The following is a 26,477-nucleotide window of genomic DNA, read 5'->3' on the forward strand; positions in this document are numbered from 1 at the left end:
CCTCCAACAAATCTTGGACAATTTTCTCAGTGGTTTTGTTTTTCTCTTCCTGTTCTGGAATTCCAATGACACGTATGTTATTCCTTTTGATAGTAGCTTGGGAGTGAGTTTTATCCCAACCCCGAAGTATATCGCAGGGCCATAGGCTTGGGGGGGTTCCCACTAAACTCAATCTGACCAGTAATTCTGGTCATTATTGTGTTTTTGGATTTTGTTCCATGTTTTTCCTCCCACTCTATCCAGGATCTCCAGGTTTGATCCCTTCCCAAGTGGCTGGCATAGTTTTTGATGATCATCACCAAGCGTTTCAAGTCTTCTACAATTTTAGCAAGCAAGGCTGTGTCATGTCAACACTGATCCATGGAGGCTCTCAAATATGACAGTAATCAATTTAACCTTCTGAACGATTTCTCACAGCTGGTGATGGAAACTATGATGGCTAAAGGAAATTTCTCAGTGGCATCCCCCTTCAAGAGGTACCCAGGGCATGCACCATACCTGCCATACCTTAGATATGCCTTTAGGCAGTGTAATCATTTAAACAGCATTTACTGAGCTACTCTGTGATGCAGATTTCAAAGACAGGCTCCTTAATTATTTCACACAGATTTGAATTGCTACTTTCTTTTATATAAAATAATGTAAAATCACAAATCATCATATTGAATTGAACAGTAACATTTAAAACACCCAGAGTTCTTAGACACATATTTTGTTCAAAATGGTGGTTAATAGCATTTGCTGAACAAGAAAGCATCTACTTTTAGCAACATAACTGATTGCAACATGAGCCCTTGAATGTTGTACTAGTCTGCTTATGCTTGATTTGTGCGCAAATGTGTAAACTCCCTGAAGTCACATTCACAAGTCAGTGTGAAAATGAGTAACATCAGGCAGTACATTCTTGTTTCACAATCCAATGGAATTTGGATAGTCTACTGAATAAAAACCAAGGCAGGTTTATTTTAAATAATTTCATTAATATATTTACATATTCATGCATAAATGCATGCACATATGCATACATTTATTACTATATATATGCATATGCATACTTGTAGGAGCTCTGGCAGCATAGTGCCTAAGGCACTTGACTGCTAACCAGAAGGCTGGCAGTTCTAACCCACCAGCCACTCCTCGGAAGGAAGGTTGGGCAATCAACTTCTGTAGTGATACCACCTCAGAAATCCATGGAGGGATTGCTGTGAGCCGGGTCCAATTCGACGGCACATAACAAACACAATGCATATTTGTATATCCATATCCGTATATTTAGTAATTGTACAGGAGCTCTGGTAGCATAGTGGCTAAGGCACTTGACTGCTAACCAGAAGGCTGGTGGTTCAAACCCACCAGGCACTCCTCGGAAGGAAGGTTGGGCATTCCTACTTCCGTAGTGATACTGCCTCGGAAGCCCAAGGAGGGGTCGCTATGAGTCGGGGCTGACTCGATGGCAAACAACAACAACAACAACATATATACATACACAATAAACATGTGTGTGTGTATATATATATGTGTGTGTGTGTATATATATATATATATATATATATATATATATATATCATCTACTTTAAAGGATAACTTTTCCTAAAAATTATTAATCACAACTTAATATTTAAACACTATTTGAGGGGGTCAAACAAATAAAAAAAAACCCTGACATTCTAAACTCTAAGTGAAATTAAAATTTTAGAATTAAAGAAATATACATACAAGTATGAGAAAATTCATATGGAATGGTTAATTTAAAATATTTGTAATGTTAGCTTCAGCAGCACATATACTAAATTTGGAATGATACAGACAAGATTAGTATGGCCCCTTGTACAAGGATGACACACAAATTCACAAAGCATTCCATATTTTTAATGGTTGCGCAACTTGAAGAATGTAACCAATGTCAATGAATTATAAAAATGGTTGAATCGATGTAGGTTTTGTTCTGTATATTCTCAAGGACAACAGCAAAATAAAAATAAAATAAAGTATTTGTGAAAGTGAAGGATGTCAGAAGAAATTTGATAGTAGTAGACCTCTAGTGGTTGTTAGAGTAACTGATGATCTTGCTATTTCCATTACTGCCCCTTTTAGCATAGAACATAGTGCTCAAATGCTCCAGGATATTATCTCCCATTCAATAGTCAAATAGCAACATTTATCTATCAATGTCTGAAAATACAAAATAAATAAAAAATAAATTTAACTTCCTAAGTAGGTTGACCACAAACAACCAAATAAAAATATCCTATTATTTTTACTCAAAACAATATAACTTTATAGATTTAAACATACAAACTTTTTTCATCATAAAATAATTTCCATGAACTAAAAGAGAAAACCAATGCATATTTTTTGTTATTTTCTTTCATTTAAGAATACTGAAATATTTTGGCATTTCCTAGAAGCCAATCTATGTTAGTCTTAATTTAAATATGTGAGCAATGGCTACATGATTTCACCTGCAAGTGAGACAATAAGTACATGTATCACTCTTTATATTAGAACGAAATGAATGTGGATTTCAGAGATAGTGGTTATGACCCTATCAGCATCAGTCAGGTCATAGAAATTTGCATTAAATCACATTGTAAATGAAAGAGAGCTGTCTCAGGTGAAGTTAATTACCTTCTTCTAAAATTAAGTCATTCTTTTTAATGATGGCTTTTGTCCTTTATTAATAGACAATTGTCAAAACGCAAAGAATGTCTTCAAGCAGCAGCATTCTTAGTGACACTAGATGTCGTGGACAAAAGAACAACTCTCATGAGAAAATGATTCATAGCCTTAATATGATCACTTCAAAAAACCAGTTTCTTCCCACAAGTAAGAATTTATTCCTTTTTTGCATTTCATCAAGTAATTCATTTTAAAAAGAGAAGTATAGGAGAAGACAAAACAATTAATAAGTCATATTAAAATCACTTGTCTATGTCTACACACTGACAAGCAAATTTGAAAAGCAGTAATTCAACAATTACTCACATGTGGACAAAATGCAAGCAAACATGTTTTAAAAATATTTGTTTTTATCTGGAGGGGATTTCCCAAATGCCTAGTGATCCCTTATAAAAGAACACAGGGTCTTAATGAACAAAATAGCTAATTCCCTACAAGGTCTTAGAAAAGGTAGGAAAGTGATCAGGGTGATAAATTGAAAGTAGTTGAGAAACTCGAGAAATAGTGACTTCTGGACTTTGCTTTGTGATAGCTACTACTAAGATTTGTCCCTGGGTGGTACGAACAGATTCTGCTCTGCTAGTAATGGAAAGGTGTCTCTACCCCACTCACTGATGCCACTGAAGAAAAGCCTGGCCTGTAAGCTTGTTGTTAGCTGCCATGGATTCTATCCCAACACATGGCAACCCCACCTGTGCAGCACAGAACAGCTTCATAGGGTTTTCAATGTGACCTTTCAGAAGCAAATCGCCAGACCTGTTTTCCAAGGCACCTCTGACTGGGTACAAATCATTTATGCCAAGCAGGGACTCCTTAAGGTTACAGCCACTGAAAATGAATTTGTGTCTCATTATCTATGGTGTAGTTCAGAAGCCAAAAATATTTCTAGAGATGCCCTGTGTCCAACATGGTATCTGAAGAGTATAGCAATAGTATGAAGAACTAAGGTAATAGACTTAAGGAAGGGCTCACAGACACATACCCCAGCATACAGATGGGGTGACAAGGAGAACCAACTGAGAAGTCTCATGAACTACCAGAATCTCCATGGCTGACATGAAGCCCTGAATGTATCACCTGGATGTATGGCAGGATCATACTTTTATCAGCTTATTCAACAAGGATGGAAATCTGTTGGGAATGTACTCTTCATTGGAGGACAATGAAAACAGTATAAACTGTTCCCCTTTTCCTTCCCACTACCCCTCCCAGAATTCACAAAACATTATGTCACTCAGTCTCCTAGGTAGAAGGGGGAAGGGATGGTGGTGGTGGTTAGGATCCTGAGTAGTTTACAAAAGAGACTAAGATTGAGAAGCTGTACAAAAGAAAGTGAGTTTTAGCTGGAAATGACTGAACTACCTTTATTTGGCCTACATCCTCCTACCTGAGAAGTAAGAAGTAAGAGAAATAAATAGAATTTAATTTAAAAGAAAAATACAATCTTTTTTTTTTTTTTTTGCACATTTATGTTGGTGCACATATAGATTTATACTAGTCCTACATGGAACACAAAATGATAGTAAAAAAACATTTGCCATGCAGCTGATTTCATTTCATGGTACTCCCGTGTGTATCAGAGCAGAACTGTACTCCACAGAGATTTTCAACATCAAATCTTTTCTCTCCAACCTATGGTTGGACTGTTATCTTCTTTGGGAGAAAAAAAAATTCTTATGTAATTATGCATTCTTCTCCTTACCATAATTTATTCTACAAAGTCTATTTGTTCATCTTGTAGGGTTCTGAGCCTATTTAAAGGGAAGTTTTTAGAATTTTATCCAGTGTCTTGATCTTACAAATGAAAGGGATGATTTTCAAGATATGTATCTATGCTATTAATTCAAAAATACTTAAGGACTCAAAATCCAGGCAATTGATTCTTTATTCTTTCTATATCATGCATACTGAGAAGTTCATTCATTTGGGAAGCCCTTTCAGCCTGAAAGGGGGTGTAGTGAGAAGTAGAAGGATTTGAAAATACAAACACGCATAGTTTAATAACAAAATATTGCCCTATTATACCTTGATGGGTTACAAAGCACAAGGCCTTAGCACCGTTCCTTCTCTCAGAAAGGCTCTTGGTTTTTCCACCTGAACTGCCACTCATTTTCTGGATCTGGGTTGATCACTTGCTCAGAGACGCATTCCCAGCTCCCCATCCCCAGATTCAACCTATGTCACTGTTATGATCTGTTATAAGGTTCCTTCCCTTCATGGTTGTTTAGCATTTTTATTATGTTTTCAGTCTTGTGTTTATTTAATGACTCTCCTCCAATAGACTATGTATCAACTTTAATAGTGTAGGTTCCTTTCTGTTTTACACATTGCCATATCTCCAGCACTTCATACAGTGTCAGCATACAAACCCCAAACCCACCGCCATCTAATTGATTCCAATTCATAGTGACCTCCATTGGATTTCTGAGGCAGTAAATCTTTACAGAAATAGATTGCCCTGTCTTCCCTCTGTGGAGTGGCTGGTGGGTTTGAACTGCCAACCTTCTGGTTAGCAGTTAAATGCCTTAGGAACTGCAACACCGGAGCTCCTTTGCCAGCATATAGTAGGCGGTAAAGAAATATTTGTTGTTAATGAACATATATATTATTGGTTTATATCATAAATTCTATCATTTTTATTAAGGCAAATATTACTGATCATTGAAAACGGAAGAGCTATAGGTTAATATATGGGAAATGGCATGTATCAGGTCAAGCAGGTTGTGTCATAGACACTGGCAATCAAGCTTTGGTCCGGTGAACCTTGGTCCATTTTTCTGTCCACTGTACAACATCCATGTCCATTTTCTTCTTTAATCACGTTTGGGATCTGTTTGATAAAGACCTTAAAAAAATATTATTGTCTTTTTTTGTGTTGTAGAGAATGTACATAACAGAACACACACCACTTCAACAGTCTCTGCATGTACTTGTTCAGTGGCATTCATTACACTCTTTGAGTTACGACGCCATTCTCACTCTCCTTTTCTGAGTTGTTCTTCCTCCATTAACATAAACCCACTGCCCCCTAAGTTTCTTTTCTGTCTTACTAGATTGCTGTTGTGAATTTGTTCCCATAGAGATAGATCTTAAAAGAGTAAAATATTGCAGGCAGATGTTCCTTTCTAGTTAAGCTAAATCATTGTTTGGTTTTAAGAAGACTTCAGTGAATATTTTTGGTTTAAGGTATAAAGATTATCTCAGGGCAATAGTTCCCTGGCATATTCTCTAAAGGACTCTTGGTAAACATTTGCTTAGCAAGGCATAACATTACTTTCAGTAATGAAAGAAGCATGGCATAATGGAAAGAAAACAAAAGACAAAGTGTAGTTGTAAAAATGGGAATCATATGTGACATAAGAGAGTATTGTGATTATTAAACTATATGATAGTTATTATTGTAATATCATGATAATGAACTAAGACATTTTTCCAAAAGAAAAAAATAACAATATCTAGTCTCTTCTGGGACTGATTTAAAAAATGTTCATACCCAGTGTATTACTTTCCTAGGGTTGACAGAAGAAGCCCCATATACTAGATGGCTTAAAACAACAAAGTGTGGGAGGGTGCCAGTCCAAAATCAAGGTATTGGCAGGGCCACACACCCTCTAAACCCTCTATGGAGCTTTCCAGCTTCTGGAAGTCCAGGAGTCCATGGCCTGGTGGCAATGTAACTGCAATTCCTGCCTCCATCTCCACATGGCCGTCTCTCAATGTGTCTTTGTCTCTGTGTTTAAGTTTTCCACTTCATCTAAGGGCACCTCTCAGATTAGGATCTATCCTACTCCAGTATGCCTCATTTTAACAATTTACATTACATATGAAAAGACTAAAGATCAAATAATGTCACACTAAAGTTCCAGGAAGGAGCTCTGGTAGCATAGTGCCTAAGGCACTTGACTGCTAACCAGAAGGCTGGCTGTTGAAACCTACCAGCCACTCCTCCGAAGGAAGGTTGGGCATTTCCTACTTCCGTAGTGATACTGTCTCGGAAACCCAAGGAGGGGTCGCTATGAGTCGGGACCAACTCGATGGCAAATAACAACAACAACAACAAAGTTCCAGGAACAACATGAATTTTGGTCGGACACTATTCAGACCAGTACATATAGAATAACAAGTTTTTTAGTTTTCTTTATAAAAACACAAACACAGCCACTGCCATGAAGTCGGATCTGACTCATAGGGATCGCTTCTTGGGTTTGCAAGGCAATATCACTACTACGGAATTAGATCGCCCAACCTTCCTTCTGAGGAGTGGCTGGCAGTCAGACGCCTTAGGCACTATGCTACTAGAACTCCTAGTCTTCTTTACAAAAATGTAGAAATAAGTCCTTCATCTACAGAGGCAAATACAGAAACTGGCCTATTTACAAAGTGTCGAGATGACAAGTCTTATAAAACGTTTTCACAATCACTAGACAAAAAGAATATGCTCAAATGGGGACTGGTTCTATTATTTATATCTCAATTCACCAAATCCAAGTTCTCAAAGCCACATCTCATAAGTACTTATGTTGTTGTTATTGTTATGTGCCATTGAGTTGGACCCGACTCATAGCAACCCCTCCTTGGGTTTCTGAGGCAGTATCACTACAGAAGGAGATTGCCCAACCTTCCTTCCGAGGAGTGGCTGGTGAGTTTGAACCGCCAGCCTTCTGGTTAGCAGTCAAGTGCCTTAGGCACTATACTACCAGAGCTCCTTTCATAAGTACTTAACATACTTTATATCACTTACCAAACTAACCAAACTCACTGCCGTGGAGTCGGCCTCAACTCATAGCGACCCCTCCTTGGGTTTCCGAGGCAGTATTACTACAGAAGTAGATCGCCCAATCTTTCTTCTGAGGAGTGGCTGGTAGGTTTGAACCACCAGCCTTCTGGTTAAGAGACAAATGCCTTAGGCACTATACCACCAGAGCTCCGATTTATATCATTAGTTTTGTTCTTTTCACAAAAATAAATCATTTCCATTTTTAACATTAAAAGGCTTCCTTTGAAGTCTGATGCTTTATTTCATATTGAAATTTTGTTCACTCACTTTTGGATAGAGCTAAATATTCTATTAGTATATAAGTCTACTTAACTGTAACCTGGATAATTTCCACATTAAGTACCCTTTAATATTCCTTTAAAACATTTTTATTAGATTGAAATGATGTATTGTTATATAAAATATGTCATTTTAAGACATTTGGCTTATTGATATTTCAAAATGGTTCTATTCATCTGGATGTTTTATGCAGGAAAATGGTACTTTCATCAAAAAGTATACACTTCTTTGTTAGTTCACACAAAGCAAAACTAAAATGTTACCCCCCAAAAAACAGCTTATACAGTAAGGTAAATTATTACTCTCATGCGTGGATGGTCATGAATGAAAAGTGTGTGTGTGTGTGTTTTTTTTCCTTTTTACCCAAGCTCAGTCATATTATTTGGAATAAAGCACAGTAAAATTAAATGAGAAGACTCAAAATAATGAATGCAGTGAAGGAGGCCAATCACAATATCTTATTCTTTCTTCCATGCAAGGGAAGAATAGGGGGAAATGAAAGAAAGTGTCAAAAGTCAATTACATATTTAACAAATAAAGGAAATTATGAATTTTAAATGCAGGGCAATTTTTGTCAAGAGATATTATTTAAATAAAGAAAGTTTAAGTTTGCTACTCCTGTTTTAGAATAACTAGACAAAACCAACAGATTTCAATTGCTAGGAACAATATTTTAATGTCTTCATAACAATAGAGAAACAAAGAGAATACATGCATGAAAATAGGAAGGTGTGAGCAAACATCGACAAGTAGCAATAATAGAAAAATTAAAAAGCACAGCAACTATCTAAAATACTAACCAGAATAGTAATCCTCTGTTCAGAGAATAATAACCTGATAGAATTGATGAACACACAGAGCATAAGACAATATGGGTAGGTAAGCGTAACTTACAGAAAATAGCAAACACTGTGGTTACAGACATGGGCTTGTGGAAGGTTTAGAATCTCATGATGCTTAAGGACTCCAGATGTAGGTCCAGAATGTTTGGCTTCTGGTCATGTTTCTACCACTTAGCAGGATGATAGGCTAGTTACTTCGTCTGTCTTACCTGTTTTCTCATCTATACCAAGAGAATAATAATAGTACATAACTCATAGGAGTGTTGTGAAAAATGCCCAAGTTAGTTCCAAGAACAATGCCTGGCTTATAGTAAATAATCAAGAATGTTTAGTTCTCATCATCATTTATCCTCACTTTTCATTACTAATATTAAAAAAAAAAAAAAACCTGTTTAAGATGGCTGATTCCCAATGAGAATTTAGAAGTTTTTCCTTCAACTCCTAAAATACAATTATTTAAGACATTTAAAAAAAAGAACACTGTGCTGATTATAGTAGTGTACTGCCTAAGGCACTTGACTACTAACCAGAAGGCTGGTGGTTCAAACCCACTGGCCACTCCCTGGAAGGAAGTTTGGGCAATCTACTTCCGTAGTGATATCACCTCGGAAACCCAAGGAGGGGTTGCTATGAGTTGGGTCTGACTTGACAGCACATAACAACAACAACACTGCTGATGATGTCAACATGCTTTAAGGGAGTAAGCCTAGAGATCAATTTAGAACATAGATATTGGCTTTTAGTGTACTAAAACCCCTGTACCTTTAATGATAATCTGATTTCTCTTCATTGTGTTATAGGTTTGAATAAGAACAGAGCTAAGCAGTGATAAATTACATATTGTATTCTGTGTGATGTTAAGGTTTATTGTCCAAGACTTTGTTATACTGTAGCAATAATGATATCTTAGACAAATCCCCATAATGACAGACAGACTGATTGATATTTGGCTACTGAAACACCTGAAAACTTTAGAAATTATATGAACATTTAAGGTTGTCAAAGATATGATGCTGTTCCTTCTGTAGAAAGACCTAAGAAATTCTCTTTGACCTCAGGATATATTTTAGGAAAAATGCTTGAAGGAAAACAATTCTTCTTCTTCTTTTTTTAAATTATAGCTTGGATGGAAGTTTACAAAACAAATGAGTTTTCCATTCAGCAATTCATACACACTGTTTCGGGACACTGATCGCAGTGCCCTCAATGCAACATCACTTGTCCCACTTCCTCCCTGAGTTCTCCATTTCTATTGATCCTTCTTTCCTGCCCCTTCCTGCCTTCTGAATTTTATTTCTGGCCAAATGCTGCCCCTTTGGTCCCATGTAGTTGGATGTACTAAGGAGTGCATTCCTCCTTGGTGTTATTATTCACCCTATAGAACTGTCAAGGAGCTCTGGTGGCCTAGAGCCTAAGGCACTTGGCTGCTAACCAGGAGGCTAGAGGTTCAAACCCACCAGACACTCCTCAGAAGGAAGGTTGGGAAATCTATTTCCATAGTGATAACTGCCTCAGAAACCCAAGGAGGGGTCACTATGAGTCAGATCCAACTCAATGGCAGTGAGTTTTTTTTTTTTTTTTTTTTTTTTGTTTTTTGATAGAACTGTTGATTATTTGGCTGAAAGTTGATCCCCAGGAGTGGATTCAGTTCTAAGATTGAAGAATAGGGGACCTCTAGGTCAACTGGAATAACACAGTCCACAAAGACAATGTTCTACATTCTACTTGGTGTGTAGTGACAGGGGTCCAAAAAGCTTGTGAGCAGTCAGTTAAGGTGTAACTATTGTCTCCTTGCCTGGAACAATAACTATTCTTGAAAGAGTTAAAATACACACACTGTGTCTGGTCCAAATACACACATACACATACAAATACATTCCGAATGAAATAAGGATACTTATGGATGGTGTTTTGCAGAGAGAAGAGAAAAAGGGAGGGGCATTAAGTTAACATTATTTGGTACAGCCCACAAGCCTCTGTTGTCTGTAGTTTCTTACCAAAGGTATAGCCAGTTGGCTGCAAAAACAAGAAAGATGATGACTTTGGAAGATACTTTCAGTCAAGATAGAGAGAGATTCTAGAAGAGTCAGAAGTCTGATCCTTCAAGGATAACCCTTGCTTTCTAAGTACTGCAAAAATGTCATTTTTTATTTTATTTATTTATTTATTTTCTATCTTGGAACTAAAATGGTTCCTTACAGATGGGAGGGTCAGGTGGAAGGAGGATGGGGAGGTTCTCCATTTTCTTTTACTCCATTTCTCTAGTCTAAGCAAATGCTTAAACCAGTTTAGAGACTTACACTAAAGGACGGAGTCCCATTTATTTTTTAAAGAAAAGGGTTTTGTCAGAGTGAAGACCTCAGAAGCACAGTAGACAAGGAAGAGGAGGAACACTCAGAGCTCTAGAGCTAGTATGACATTCCGAGAGAGTATCTAAGCTTCCCATTTATAAATACAGAAATGGTTGCCCAAATATATTAATCAGTTTTGAATAAGGCTGGAGAAATAGTTACTGGCAGAGCTGGCATAAGAAACCAGGTCTCATGATTTACCATTAGGAGTTTCTTCATGGTGGTGTAGTCCTTAAGGCATTTGACTGCTAACCAGAAGGCTGGAGGTTCAAACCCACCAGCCACTCCTCTGAAGGAAGGTTAGGCAATCTGCTTCTGTAGAGATACCGCCTCGGAAACCCAAGGAAGGGTCACTATGAGTCTAATTGACTTGACAGCAGTGAGGTTGTTTTTTTTTCCCTTCCTAATGAATCCACATTACGGTCTCCAAACTCCCCCATCGGTTTAATGCTCCTGAGTAGATTTGTGAGGCAGACAAGGGAGAGAACATGGGCATCAGGAACCACCAAGTAAGATGTAAAAGGAACACGATACTCACTCCTGGACAAGAAAGCACTGCCAACATTGGCAAATAAAATGCCGTCGAAGAGGTGAGTGTACTGTCACTACATTCTTTTTATTCAAAACATATTTATTTTTCTACTATGTGTCAAACACTGTGCTTGCCTCCAAAGTAAGTATGCAAGAGGAATAGCTACCAAGGAGTTCTCAGTCAAGTATGGAAGAGAGACTGAAAACAATTACACTAGCAACTTACAATAAATCAAATGAAATGTCCTTTCTAGCCCTTTCTTAATACCACCCAGAAGTTTTTTTTTTTTTTTTTTTCTTTCTGTATTCATCTACCCTCTAACTATGATCCCTCTGAACTTTTACAAATAATTTTTTCTGGTCAATTTGCCCCATTTTGAGTTGCTTTATCTGTCTGAGCAGCTTTCATCACAACACCAATATTCAAAGCCCTATTCAACATTAAAATTGTTTCTGCCTAAAGGCTAAGCTATTAAAAAAAAAAAAGTAAGTTAGCTGACCCACATCAGCAGTAGTAAGAAAGTTGTAAATAAGCACAGCATAGCATTGCGTGGTTAAGAACTCAGCTGCTAACCCAAAGGTTGATGGTTTGAACCCACCAGCTATACCACAGAAGAAAGCTATGTCAGTCTGCTTCCATAGATGGTTGTTGTTGCAGTGCTCCTTGGAGTTCATTCCAATTCCTATGGACTTTATAGGACAGAGTAGAACTGTAGTTAGGGCTTCCTAGGTTGTAATGTTACAAGAGTATACCTGGTCTTTCTCCCATGGGGCTGCTACGTGTCTTGAACCACCAACTTTTAGTTAGAAGCTGACTGCTTAACTAACTGCTGGCCACCAGGGTTCTTATAAGCATTACAGAGTTGGAAATTGTATGGAGAGTGGTTCTACTCTGTCCTACAGGGTCACTACGGGTTAAAATCAACACCACCACGGTTACTGGGTTAGCCAGAGGATAGTAAAAACAAGCAAAAACAATAGGAACAAGATGGTTGCCCCAAACTTTCAAATTCAAAAAATTCAGTTGATTCTGATTCTATGGGGGTCCTTGAGTGGTATAAATGGTTCAGCACTCAACTACTAACTGAAAGGGTGGTGGTTCAAATCCTCCTAAAGATACCTCAAAAGAAAGGCCTGGGGACCTAATTTAAAAAGGTCACAACATTAAAAACCCTAGAGTGCACATATCTGGTCAGCCACATGTAGGGTCTCCATGAGCTGGAATCAACTTGACAGCAGCTAGTTAACTGGTTCTGTATGTATAATAAGACTGGATACATGAATTCGTAAGTTCAAAATGGATTTGAATAAATGCCTGAGAGAGATACTTTCTAACATCTTTCCAGTGACATGTGGATCCTTAATGTTCAAGGAATAAAGGGTTTAATATCTGCTACTTAGTTTTGACAGAATTTTGACATCTTTTGGAGATGCTGAAACAATGAACCACTGGATCCATGCAATCAATTGTGGACAAATGAGCTCAGTTACGAAGACAACGACAAACCACAAAAGCGATATTTAAAAACAGAGTGCTAACCCAGAAGTAAAATTCCAAATGACTCTGACATCCTTCCCTGATCAGATTAGACTGTCTAAGGCAGGCGTGGAACCAAGCCCTTTTCCCCTAGCTTTTCAGGGGACCAGGACTTAACTAATATTAGTGTGGTCTCTGTGGAATAGTCAAGCCTCACTCTGAGTTCTGTATGCTGTTTCTAAACATGCACTCACTCATATTAAAAACAACTTACATAAGATGAGCAAAATACCAAGATAGTATTTAAATTTAAGAGAAAGGAACAACCAACTTCCAAATAATTCAACCCTAAATGCAAGAAGAAAATACTAAAGCAGTTTACGTAAATGCATAAGTAACCTTCATTTTTTTTCATACTTGTGCTTATATGTAAGCCAAATTGCCCTTTCTTCTGCTTTTTGAAATAGAGAACTGTTGCTTAAAACCAATTTTGAGTGATTAAATACACACTCATACACATACACACACATCGATATTACAGAAAGATGTAGCAACCAAATCTCCTCTGTTTCATAGTACCATTCCCTCTAATTATCTGATTTCTTTGTATTACTTATAAAGGCACCTTATGTTTCTGAAAATAAGATATAATTATTTATAGAGTAGCTATCATGAAGAGAAAGTTTTCTAAAAAGCTTCCTCAGCTTAAGCACAACCCAGAATAATGAATTAGATTCCTCATGTAAAGTACTTTAAATCTGGCTTTAGTATACTTTGAATTAAGAAAAAAACAGAAGCACTTTCATGTATTTTTAGTTGAGAGTATATGCAATTTAAAAATTGAGAACAGTAACACCATCAAGAATATACTTAATTCTGGAAGTCAAATATTTTATTACATTTGTGTGGAGAAAAAAAAAGTCAACATTCCTCAAACTATTTTGCTTTATGCAAAATTTCCCAAGCAAGTAGAAACAGTTAAAGGAAAATAAACTTGCAGAAAAAAGAAAATGACTTACACAAGACAACATAACCTCGCTAGGGAATTTGGTATTCAGCCTAAAAAAAACATTTTAATAGCTTTTCTAATTAAAATTCACCACCATAAAAAATTAACTGCTAAACTTAATTTCCTACTAAGTATACTGTTTTACATCATTTTTATTAAAAACATGTTGTATTAGATTTTCCAACTAAATTAAATGGTGAATAGTAGTTGCTTTTATAGCTGGTTTATATGTTTTTAATAATTACTTGCAACTATTCTATTCAGCCAAATTAGATGCAATTTTAGTCACAAGCATATTTTTAACTGAAGTTTTATTCACATTTAAGCTGAGCAGGAAAAGAGTATTATGTGTATCTGCTTTTAAATTATGTCCAGTGTGTATAATGTTCAGACAGAGTAAGACTACAAACAGACTAAAATTTCTTAGGAAAGTTTTCAAAAGTTATTAAGGAACCACAGTTATATAGCAGTTTTCATAACTAAGAAAATGCTAAGTGTAAACCATAAAATCTTGCATATTAATCATTACTTAGAAGTTATAAGGTAACATTGGCCAAAAATAGCATTTCAGTGTGAACTGCACCCACATCATTCACTACCCTTTAGACTGTTGCCATCTTGACACTTAGAACTGGTGGGCAAAAATGTAAGGAGTATCTTCAAAAATATGGTCTGAGACATTGGCTCCCACTCTTTTTTGCTAAAAGACTTTCTTAGTTTTCTCATATGAGGTGGGCCTATAAATGACTATTTTTTATAACAGGCAAGAATCCTATGCTGCTAGCTCAGCATATGATCTAAATTAAGACAGAAGAAAAAGTGAAACTCCACTACCCTACTTAGTTATCTCACAACTAACTCACTATTTCTTCTATTTATTCCCTATTGTGTTTCCACTTTAAACAGGATTAAGATCATCTTGCAAATGCAAAAGTCAAGATATGTATAATGTACTTGTGTGTGCTTCGTTGGGATTTGAAACACAAATACATGCCAATTTCAAAGACGGTTTGTTCTCTGATCTTTCATGTTCTGTTTTAAGCTATTTCAGGGTTTGAAATCTTCAAGCAATTACATATGGTTTAACCTAATGTCATTTCCATGCTTGTATCCCCATTGGCTGGCTTAGCCTACGGTTCAATACATGTTTTTTGAATGAATACTGAAATATTGAACCTCTCACCATTTAACTGTCCTCAGCATAACCACTATTCCAAATAAGATACCTATATTTATTAATAAGATATTTGCCTTTTTTTTTGGCTGCCCAGTCCCTAAATATTCTTTCTATTTCAGGAGAATTCTGCAACATATACATTTCAGTGGGAGGAAGAGTCCCATGACAGAAGTCAGCAGAGATCAGATAACCATGAAAACAATATTGACTATAGAAATATTTTTTTTTCCAATATCTCTCCCTTTTCTTTTTGATCCCTATGCCCTTCGTAATTATGCACTCCTGTCTGTCCAGCTTTCCCTGTATATGAATGTGTCCCTCCAGTGCACCATGGCTGATTGCTCTAAGGGTAGTGTCTCCCTCGAGTAGGTAGGTGCATCACCTTGGGACAGGTGTTCTCCACGTAAGTCTTAATACTCTTGGGTTGAGTGAGTCCAATTCTCTTACCCAAAGGGTAATCTGGGGCCATAGTCTTGGGGGTTCCACCAGACCCTATCCAACCAGTAATTCTGGTCATTTTTGTGCTTTTGGATTTTGTTCCACATTTTTCCTCCCATTCTATCCAGGATCTCCAGGTTTGACCACTTCCCGAGTGGTTAACATTGGTAGCTAGTTCTTCTGGTCTCAGGATCCATCATACCCTTGGGTGAATTGTTTCCAGATGCCTTTGATTTTCCTCATTCTTTTTTGCTTCAGATGAGAGGAGACCAATAGTTGCATCTTAGAGGGCCGCTCGAAAGCTTTTAAGATTCCAGTCACTCTTCACCAAAGCAGGTTGTGGAACAAGATTTTTATCTACTATGTTGTGCCAATTGAGTTTGGTGTCCCCCGAGACTATGGTCCCGAGTCTGCAGGCCCAGTGATTCTCTTTCTCAAGGTGTATGGTTGTCTCTGAGAGGTTACTCCAACTTGTTTTCTGTTGCTTCTGTAATGTGTGTGGCTACTTTTGTAGCACAAGTGCATATGTAAGATTATCTTCAGCCAAATCTATCCTTGGTCTAGGGTATATTGTCCATCATATCTCTTAGTAACACCCCTTTGGACATCAGTGTTTTATTGATTGAACCCTGGATTCTAAAGGTAGATATTTCTTCCAGTTACTCTAACTAGATCTTGAAAGACTAAGTAAACATCAGCAGAATTTAATTTTTTCCCCAAGTAGATTTAAAACAAGATGCTTATCTAAGTTTTGGGAATTGTAAGTAGCATCAAAACTGTTTCCTGGCCTTTTGACTTGAGAGAGACATTTTAAAAGTGAAATTGTGATTTTATTTAATGATAAGCAATTCAAATCACTAGAATTAATATTATTAACCTATAGCTCTGGTAGCATAGTGCCTAAGGCATTTGACTGCTAACTAGAAGGCTGGTGGCTTAAACCCACCACCCACTCATCGGAAGGGTGGTTGGGCAATCTACTTCCATAGTGATACTGCCTCAGAAACCCAAGGAGGGATTGCTATGAGTTGGGTCCAACTCAACAGCACATAACAACAACAACATTACATAAATAGCCTAGAACGTATTTATAATGTACCAATTATTTACTGTATACTCCAATGATACTTGTGGTAAAAACTTATCAGTTTTGAGCAGTGAAGTAAGACCTAAAGACCCAAGCATCTTTAACCTAGGCTTAGCACTCAGAGTCCTTACCAATCTGAGAAAAGTAGACAGAAACTAAAAGTGCTACTACTATGAAATGAATTCTTATTTGACAGAGGTAGGAAGGTTCTCACATTGGTTAGAAGAACTTTTATTCCTTTAGATTGTATGTTACATGAAATAGAAACCATATCTTTTTGCTCACCATTATACACACACATAGGAGCTCTGGTAGCATAGTGCCTAAGGCACTTGACTGCTCACCAGAAGGCTGGTGGTTCAAACCCACCAGCCACTCCTCAGAAGGAAGGTTGGGCAATCCTACTCCCGTAGTGATACTGCCTCGGAAATCCAAGGAGGGCTCGCTATGAGTCGGGGCCAACTCGACGGCATATAACAACAAAAACAACATACACACACATACACTCAAGCAGACACCTCCTTTATGACATTATGACACAGGAAACTCTAAAAGAAAGGTAATGGTGGATAAGAAAATCAAGATACAGAATACTGCAAATGACATGATCCCACTTTTATAAAATTATAGTGGCAGAAATGCCTATGTATGGATATCTGTGTATAATTATATTCTTAAGTACAGAGAAAAATAAGGAATGTAGAGTAAGTGGTCAACATGGGTTACCAAGGAGCATCATCGTCCAGGGGCAGATACGAAAAGAAAGAACAAAAAATATACAATATTTATGTGAAAAATCATAACTATGCTGAAAGTTTATATTTTAATTATTTAAATAATAGAGCATATAAGAATTACCTCAAATAGAGCAAATAAAAGGGAAATTTAAGAGAATCCATTTGTTAATATGGTATTTGCATTCTAGAAGATAAATGGTCAGGAAATAGGAAAAATAATATAGTTTCATACAGTGATACATCCTCTGAAAAATGTTAAAATCTAGGGACTAGGTAGGGGAACACAGACCCGATCTTAGGAAAAATGTCAAGGCTTGGAGATGTTTTGGATTCATCAGGGTACAGGTGGTATTTAGAGGTACATGATTAGATGGGATCACTTAGGAATTGGGTATAGAAGAGGAGAAAGTTAAGGCCTGCACCCTTGAGCACCCCAACGCCTAGGGAATAGGATGAAGAAGAGGAGATCACAGAGGTGACTGAGAAAGGAGGTCCACAGTAAACAAAATGTGTTGTCCTTAACCATCAGTGTTCAGTGAGATGAGGACTAAGGATTGACCAATGGATTAGAGAACATGAAGACTGCTAGTGATCTTCACAATGAGAGTAGTGAAGATGAACACCTGAGATGAGGCAAAAGGAGTAGAGATGGGGAAGCAGAGATGATCAGATAATTTTTCTACAGAGTTCTCCTATAAAGCATGTTGGAGCAAGTGGTACAGAGAAATGGAGCAATAAATGGAAGAGCACAATGGAGCTGTTGTGAAAGGGCACATCTTACATCATGTTTACATGCTGATCCATTTAATCCAGGAGAGTGAAGAAAACCAACAATATAGGAGATAAAAGAGACCACTTCATGAAAAACTCAATGAGAACAGTGAGAAAAAGGGATCTAACATGTAAGGAGGATGAGGCTTATGTTCAACCAGGGATTGTTTGTCCACAGGAAGAGCTACAAAGGCAGAATTTATGTTATGGGTACAGATGCAGGGAGTTCGGTAGCTTTCTGGTGAAATTGTGATATACTTTCTATGTGGTTGCTACTATTTTCTTAAGTTATAAACGAGACCATCATTTCAGGGTGAGATGATGAAGAGAGGGGTCTAGAGGTCTCAGGGAAGTAGTTATGAAATAATCATCTTAGAGACTGGGAAGTCAAATCAGTAAGGAAAAGTAGCTGTTTGTGAATCAGTCATAACTATAAAATAAGACCAGTTAATATTGCTTTATGTTTTATGTTATACTTATATGACCTCAAGTTACATTATCATGAATAAATCTAAAAAAAAATCTGAAAATTTTAAAAATCAGGTTCCAAAGGCTATATACATCTCTTATGGAAACAAGAAATTCTGAAATGCCCAAAACAAAACTCCACCTTGTTTATTGACACATATGTACTACATATGTACCTGAAGTTTCCTTCTAGGAAAAGAAGAAAGTAGATGTTGGCAAGATGTTAACTTTGTTAAGTCCACCTTCTGTTTTCTTTCTCTGAACTGGGCTCTGGAATCAGATTCCCTGGAGAGTTTTATTCTGGAGAGTATTATCTGAGAGCTTTGTAAAATTAATTACTCTCTCTGTGCCTTAGTCATCAGATATTAAAACTGGGAATAAAAATACTCTTCCCTCGATTTGTTGTGAGAATGCCATAAAAAGTCCATTGCATAGCACCTGGCACATAGTAAGAGCTCAAAATGTTAGCTATTGCCTTCCTACACAGCTTTCAGGATAACAGATTCACTCAGGACCAACTTCACAGGCATGCAACCTGGGTAGCCACACAGAGACCCACAGTCAGAAGAGTCTCATGCTTGGTTTAATGCTGTGCTCTCACCATCTACAAAGTCTTAATTATTTCCTCTTAGGACTTGTGTTTTGTACGTGAAGTTCAGTGGGTCTGTGGAGCATGGATCTGAGCAAAGGATATACATTCAATATGTGTATCTGCCATTCCTTGACTTCCATTCATACAGGATGTTTAATGCTCCATGAACACAAAAGTTTAGGGGACTCATGAAGCCTGGGATTTTATAGCAAGACAAAGGTAAGCATTTTATGTCCATGACTGAGTAAGCATGTGCACTGACAGACCCAAGAAGCCATGCTTTTGTTTAAACAAGAACTTGCTTTGAGTGTAAAAGGAAGCAATGATTTTAAAAAACACACACAACAAATACCCAGGAACCTTATCATATTATCTTACACTTTCACTGAAACTGATGGCATAGAAGAGGAGGAAAAGACAAGACAATACATAGTTTCTTTTCATCTCAGTCCTTGATGACTTATCAGTAAGCTGAAGTACAGAGTGTTGGTAGAATGTGTGCATATCAAGAAATGAAATAAAAGTAGTTGATTTAGGTTTGTGAACCATTTTCATTGTTCTGTTAAAAATAAAAGACAAACACATGCACAAGCACAAATTGTGCTTTAAATACAAATTGTGCAATTTTGGAGATCTTGCATACAAGTTAAATGCTCTTATTTTTAAGTATTCAAAACTAGCATTGCCCAACAGAAAGAAGAATGATAAAATCTTAATTTTTCTTACTTGGACTGGCATTAAATAGTAAAACACACACACACACACATTACAAGTGGAGAGAGAGATGGTAGAAGGAAGGTAAAACATCTCATTTTACTAATTTTAATAGCGTTTTTCCCTGCTTTTTAAAAAAAACAAGTTTACTGTTTAACTTTGCACGGTCCCCACAAATTATATAGCTGGTTTTAGGTTCATACTTAGTCTGGTGGTCCCTTGAGACTATAATGTAGCCATAAACAACAGGCTAGGCCCCATGAATTCTTTTCTTCTCTTCTGTTTTTTTTTTAATTATTATTTTTAAAGGATTTAAAAGTATTTATCTTATCATTATGCACATTTGAAGGAAAGTATAATAGACAGCAGATTGATCTCTTTTCCACTATGAAATTAGGTGGTGTAATGCCTAAGGCATTTGACTGCTAACCAGAAGGCTAGTGGTTCAAAACCACGAACCACTCCTCGGAAGGAAGGTTGGGCAATCTACTTTTGTAGTGATACTGCCTCAGAAACCCAAGGAGGGGTTGCCGTGAGTCGGATCTGACTCAACAGCAGTGGGTTTGGTTTTTTTGGTACTGCTTTAGCTAGACATACTGGCTTAAAGAGGTCCTGCTATGTTCCATTTGTAATAATTTCTCTACAGTAATCAATTGTCTGACAATGGAGAATGTTGAAGCAAATGTTTCTTCAAAGCTGTTTCACGCATTTTTTTTTTCTTTTTTTAAGTCTAAAACACTAGGAGTTCAAAGTACTTTGGGAGAATCCTGGTGTCCCAAATGACCTGACAAATGCATTAAAATCAAGCAGTGTTTGTATTCTGAAAAAGTTCTTAAATCCATACAAATGTTGCTTGGGTTGTGGAGCTCCTATTTCTCTTGTGGGCACAACGACATGTGAAATAACATTTGTTATGAAACTTTCCCACCAATTTTGTTTTGTTCTTTTTTCAGTAGCTGCTGTGCTTCCTTTTTCATTTTTTTCTGTTGTTCTGCTGCTCTCTTGTCTCTTTCTGCTATTTCTTGCTGCCTCAAAACTTCTGCTTACCAGACAACATCTTCTTCTCATTCCTCCCACACATTGGTATTTTCCTGCCAGGTATGTAAGTCACCTAATTCAGGAGACTGATGGGTAAAAGGCCTGTCTTGTGTAGCTGCCAATCTGTTAGAGAAAACTGTGTTACCATCTGGGATGCCAACATTCAATAGTTTGTTCTTCTTAATAATGATTTTTTGAGTTTTCCATCTATTTGGTGTCATGTCCCTAAAATATTCAGGTTCCAGCTGCTCCAAAGCATTCTGGTAGGTTGACCCATTTCCATTCCCTCCTTCAGCATTTATACCTGTGGGTACATCTTTACCCCCAAGAAGTCCACTCTTCAGTATCTGTTTCCTTAGGAACTGATGAACAATCAGCTGTAGCTGGAAAAGTTATTTCAGCACCACTTAATTTCAGTCCTTTGCCAGATCTGCATATTAACCTCTTTAGGAATGAGAATACTGTTGCCAGGCAGGTGCAAACTTTAAATAACTAGCATTGTGCAACAGCCATGGTGAGAATTAAAACCTTCCCCTTCTGCTCGCCGCCAACCCCAGTGGAGGCTCCAAGCAGCCTCTGGCCACATGTGCACTTACAGCATATGCATGCACCTCAGGCTACATGTTTTCTTAACTACAGTCAGGGAAACCAGGACATAGTGACTCTCAGAAGTTACATCATAAGTCTGAGGAAGTGTCCAGCCCAGAATTTCCAGTGAACATTTGCTCCTATCTCATTGACCTGAATGAAATCATGGGTATGGGCATGGAATCATGGCTGCTGTGCTTAGTTTAGGACTGGACCACAATCCGCCACCTCTCACCGTCCTTCAACAAGCCTGTATGTTGGGACTATAAGCAGCATCTCCCACAACATACCTGAGAGTTTGGATTGTACCATATGAGTTTAGAGTAGAGATAACAGTAAGCCATCAGAAGCATTTTAAGCAGAAAGTCATACGAAAGTTGCTGCAGCAGGTAAGTACAACAATGGAATAAAGAAAGAAATGCCATGTAGAAGGTTATTTTAACAATATCAGGAAGGGGTGAGGAAGGCCTGATTAATGGGGTGAGGGGGAGATGGGACAAGAAGGTTGAGACAGATTCCAATATATTCACTTGAAAGGTAACAAGTTTAAGTTAAATTAAGTCTGGCAAGAACAACTAGATATTTCTTTACCCTTGAAATATATACACCAGTATATCATGAGAAAGCATTTCCGCTCCAGAGAAAGTACCATTTGAAGTCATTCTAATGCATTTTATTAAAGTTAATGTGGATTTATCATTACATCAGCTGTACTGTAGCCAAAGATCTACAATTAGTGATGCCATCAAGAAAACCATGCCTCACCATCATGAGAAACAGCCTTTTGTGGTTTACATTCTCCGAAATTTTAAACTAAAAAAGATGATGGTATAAAATATGTGACATGCATAAACAAGTGAATAAAGATATTGACACAGGTATACAGAGTATTTTAGTTACTCTATGTCCCAGGTGCCACTCTACTTCTATTTCAAGAAAAAAATAAATCAAAATCAGAGGATGTCTACTCATATTTTCAAAGAAATAAGATAACTTATATATAAAACAGAATAACCTCATAACAACATTCTTAAATAAACATTCTGCCTATGGCAATAACTATTTTAGTATGTAGTGAGTAGTATATAATTTCAAAACCATTGATCACCACACTCTTCCTTTCCTCACAATTTGTGCCAATAAGGACACTGAAATCTTTTAGATGCATTTGAAATGAAAAACATAAAAGTCCTCTTCTTTGGACTCTCTGTATGCTTATTTGGGATTTCTTAAACCTTGCCAACATAGACTACAAATAGCAGCTAGAAATTTAGCAGTCTTTTGCAACCACTTTTTAATAGCACGTACCAGGGAAAGCAAGGAATGAGCCCCCCAATAAACAGATGTAGGAACAAAACTCCACAGTCAAATAGTTCATGTAAACTTGTTAATTATAGAAATACTCCACTGATTTTGAATACAATTGGCCAATTTTCTTCTATTTATATCCCTTAAATTTCATCTACAATTACCCAAATAAGATACATTTGCTTGCATACATAATTTTATACTTACAAAGACAAAAATGAACAAAGATAATTTTTATATATATATATTTTTTTAATCTCCAAAAATATCAGGCCGAAAGTGGTAACTACCTCTTCCATTTTGTATACATATACAGCTTTCTTCGCGTCAAGAGCACTGGGATGAGTCATGAAGCTTTGATGGACCCAAGAATAAGAAATCATGATCTTTCCTGTACAACTGAATAAAATAGCTCAAAATTCCAGCAAACTATCTGCTTAGCCAGAAAAGTCACTCTGGCAAGTTGTCTTTTTACATCGATATATTTTAGGTTGCAACTTTGTCTTTTCAGTAAAAGAAAGACACTCAAATTAATCTTTTGATCAGTGTTTAACTCATAGCTCATCAAGAGGAATGATGGCCCAAGCAACGAAAGCTAGAAAACCTTATCTCAGAAACCCAAATTACATTGATAAGATGTACATTTTAAGATCAGGAAGCAAAACACTGATAAGCTTGGAATTTACTATTAATTTCTGTTTAGAAATTACTCTAAAATCCTAGTTTTGAGCAAAATTCTTGAATCTAAAAATAATGAAGTAGATAATATGACCTCAGTTCACAGAAATTGGTCCCCATAGACACAGATAAAAATTGTGCACACAAGTAAAAGGTAGTGATTGTTTTAACAGATGCTGACTCCTTTTTGTTGTTTTTACTTGTTTATTTCAATCTGAAAGGCTTACCATCTTGCTGGCCTTGAAGAGTCTGGGGACTTTGCATTCTTTCTTCAAGATTGGAGCTAAGATCAGAGTTCACAGCTGACATCCGTGTTGAATCACTCATATCAAATTCATCACTTTCTATTGAACTTTCATCCTAAAAATGGTTTTAAAATATTATCAAGTATCATGAAATATAATACATTCAAATAACAACCATTTTATCTATAGTGTTAGAGTTTAGCCAATGAGTAAGCGTTTATAGAACTCAGTGAAATAGCTGTTTACCCATTAGTAGAAGCTTGAATTAACAAATAATGAATAATTTCTACTATTCAGTAATTTCAAGACTTGGGAAGAGTCAAACAATATATCTAAGTACAGGCCAATTTAATAAGTATAATGGTGTGTGTAGGGAGAATGTAGTTTGGGAATAAGCCTAAATGCTGAAAGAACAGACTTTTTAATTAATAAAATACTCCAAAAAGAGTCTATCATAAAACATAACATAAAGAGAAATACAAATTTTGATTAAAAAATGACTGGCGGTTCAAACCCTCCAGCCACTCCTCGAAAGGAATTGGGCACTCTATTTCCATAGTGATATAGCCTCAGAAACCCAAAGAGTGGTCACTATGAGTCAGATCTGACTCGATGACAGTGAGTTTGGTTTTTGGTAAGCAGAGTGCAGTAAGGCAGTTTTAACCAAAATATTTTGATTGACAAATAGGATGGATTCCAAATATGGGCAACCTTATATGCCTAGATTCAAAGTCCACGTTTGCCATAAGTAAGGGTGTCTTAGCACATCCTTTTTGTCCCGGCAAGTAAATCTAAATTACACTGGAAACACAATAAAGGAGTTCTAGGCAAATCTGTGCAAGATCAATTTGCCAAAAGCCAGTTTAACAAATGGTTAAATCACCAAAAGACCCATTTGCCAAATGACCAATTCGTAAAAACCTCTCAAATATTGAACCAATTCTAAGATATTTTGCTGCAGTCATTTCATGGAAGTGAACTCCTTTTGGAGACCTGGTTTTCAGACAAATGCTATGCTTACATGGCAGAAAGCCTTGATAAACCTGTGTAAAATACAGTAAATGTTTCATTAAAATCACCAGGTTTGCTTTTAATTGGGAAATGTTTGATATTATTATATTATATTAACATTAATATAATAATAGCAGCAGTGGGAGTGATGCTGCTATGTATTTTCTAGATACTGTTCTTGGTATTTATCCTCTCACTTAATCTTCATCACAACCTATGAGTCAGATACTAGTATTCATCCAACTTTACAGATGAAGAAATTGAGACAGAGAAGTTAAATAATTTCCCCCACTATAACACTTCAGGAGCTCTGGTGGTGCTGTTGTTATAGCATCGCACTGCTATAAATGGTTAAAGCCCGCTAGAGAAATTTTCTTTAAAGATTACAGTCTTGAAAACCTTATGGGGCAGTTCTACTCTGTCCCATAGGGTCACTATGAATCAGAATCAACTCGTTGGCAGTGGGTTTGGTTTTGGGGTTTATAACACACCAGGACTGAGATTCTTAAAATTACTCAAATTTGATAAAATAACTCCTTTGTATAGGAAGAATTAGCTTAGCTTCAGAAATTACATCTTGGAATCAGCAAAGAGCTTGCTACGGTTAGGAGGCAGGAGTAAACTGGTCCCTGAAAAAGGCATGTACCCTTGTAGAATAACAAATTGGCATTCTGATCCACAGTTCAGGCCCAGGTGATTTTGTTGTCCTTTCTTTACCAAAAAGGACTGGTGCTCCTCAACTGCTAACTCAAAGGTCAGTAGTTCAAACCCATCAACTGCTCTGCAGAAGAAAGATGTAGCCATTTGCTTCAGTAAAGAATTACATCAATCTCTGGGTATACTTGGTAGCTCTAGCTCTTCATTAATTCAGCAAGGAAATGCCACCTGGTAAGGCCTCTGAGCAATCAGCCATATAAGACTTCTCCTGGAGGCATCTCCTCTCCCTTGGTATATTGTATTCTCTCCAACTCTAAATTCTAAGAAACCCAAAGCATCAGAAATAAATATATCTATTTTAAAATAGAAAAACAAAAGAATCCAATTGGCATTTTATTGTTATCAGTCTGTACCATATACATGTGCGTGCATACATATGCATGCATAGATATGGGATATAGATTCACATTACACACACCAGTAATAGAATCTTTCAATGTTTTTCAGAGCACATTCTCTGGAATGTGGGTTCAGATCCATGCTCTGCCACTTATTAGATATATTACTTTAAGTGAGCTGCTTAAAGTTTCTTTGCCTCAGTGTTCTCATCTATAAAATGGGAACAATAATAGTGCCAGCTTCATAGGTTTATGTGAGGATGGAGAGGGTATAATATGTGTAAAGTATTTAGAACAATGTCAGGTATACAGTAAGCATAATATAATTATTGTTCTGTATCATGTGTAAGAAATAAGGTGGCAGTCAGCAACAACAAATAATACATGATAAGGTTTAAATTTATTATACCAAAACCAAACTCACTGCTGTCGAGTCAGTTCAACTCCTAGTGACCCCTCCTTGGGTTTTCGAGGTGGTATCTCTATGGAATTAGATGATTTCCCAATCATAAAAATTAAAATAATTTAATGATAAAAGTGACTAATACGTGTTTATAAATTAGTTGTGTGTTCTACATAAACATAATCCTTACAATAAACATTCTCTCTCTCTCTCTCTCTCTCT

At 36.8% G+C, this 26,477-nt stretch overlaps 1 protein-coding gene, 1 non-coding gene and 1 pseudogene across 2 annotated transcripts in view; 1 reads left to right on the forward strand and 2 right to left on the reverse strand.

The window, feature by feature from the left end:
• NOL4 (nucleolar protein 4) overlaps positions 1-26,477 on the reverse strand; it is a 613,219-nt gene that overhangs the window by 421,512 nt on the left and 165,230 nt on the right. The window contains 1 exon segment of the mRNA XM_007945636.2: positions 23,769-23,901. Within this exon segment, the coding sequence (XP_007943827.1) occupies positions 23,769-23,901 (133 nt within the window).
• On the forward strand, positions 1,763-1,870 carry LOC122150443. Its single transcript, XR_006163666.1, has one exon. It is a non-coding gene; the product is annotated as a U6 spliceosomal RNA (small nuclear RNA).
• LOC103201047 lies at positions 20,841-21,480 on the reverse strand (annotated as a pseudogene).

The sequence above is a fragment of the Orycteropus afer genome, unplaced genomic scaffold (genome assembly GCF_000298275.1).
Source record: "Orycteropus afer afer isolate SDZICR_OR568_19922 unplaced genomic scaffold, OryAfe1.0 scaffold00141, whole genome shotgun sequence".
Lineage (NCBI taxonomy): Eukaryota > Metazoa > Chordata > Mammalia > Tubulidentata > Orycteropodidae > Orycteropus > Orycteropus afer.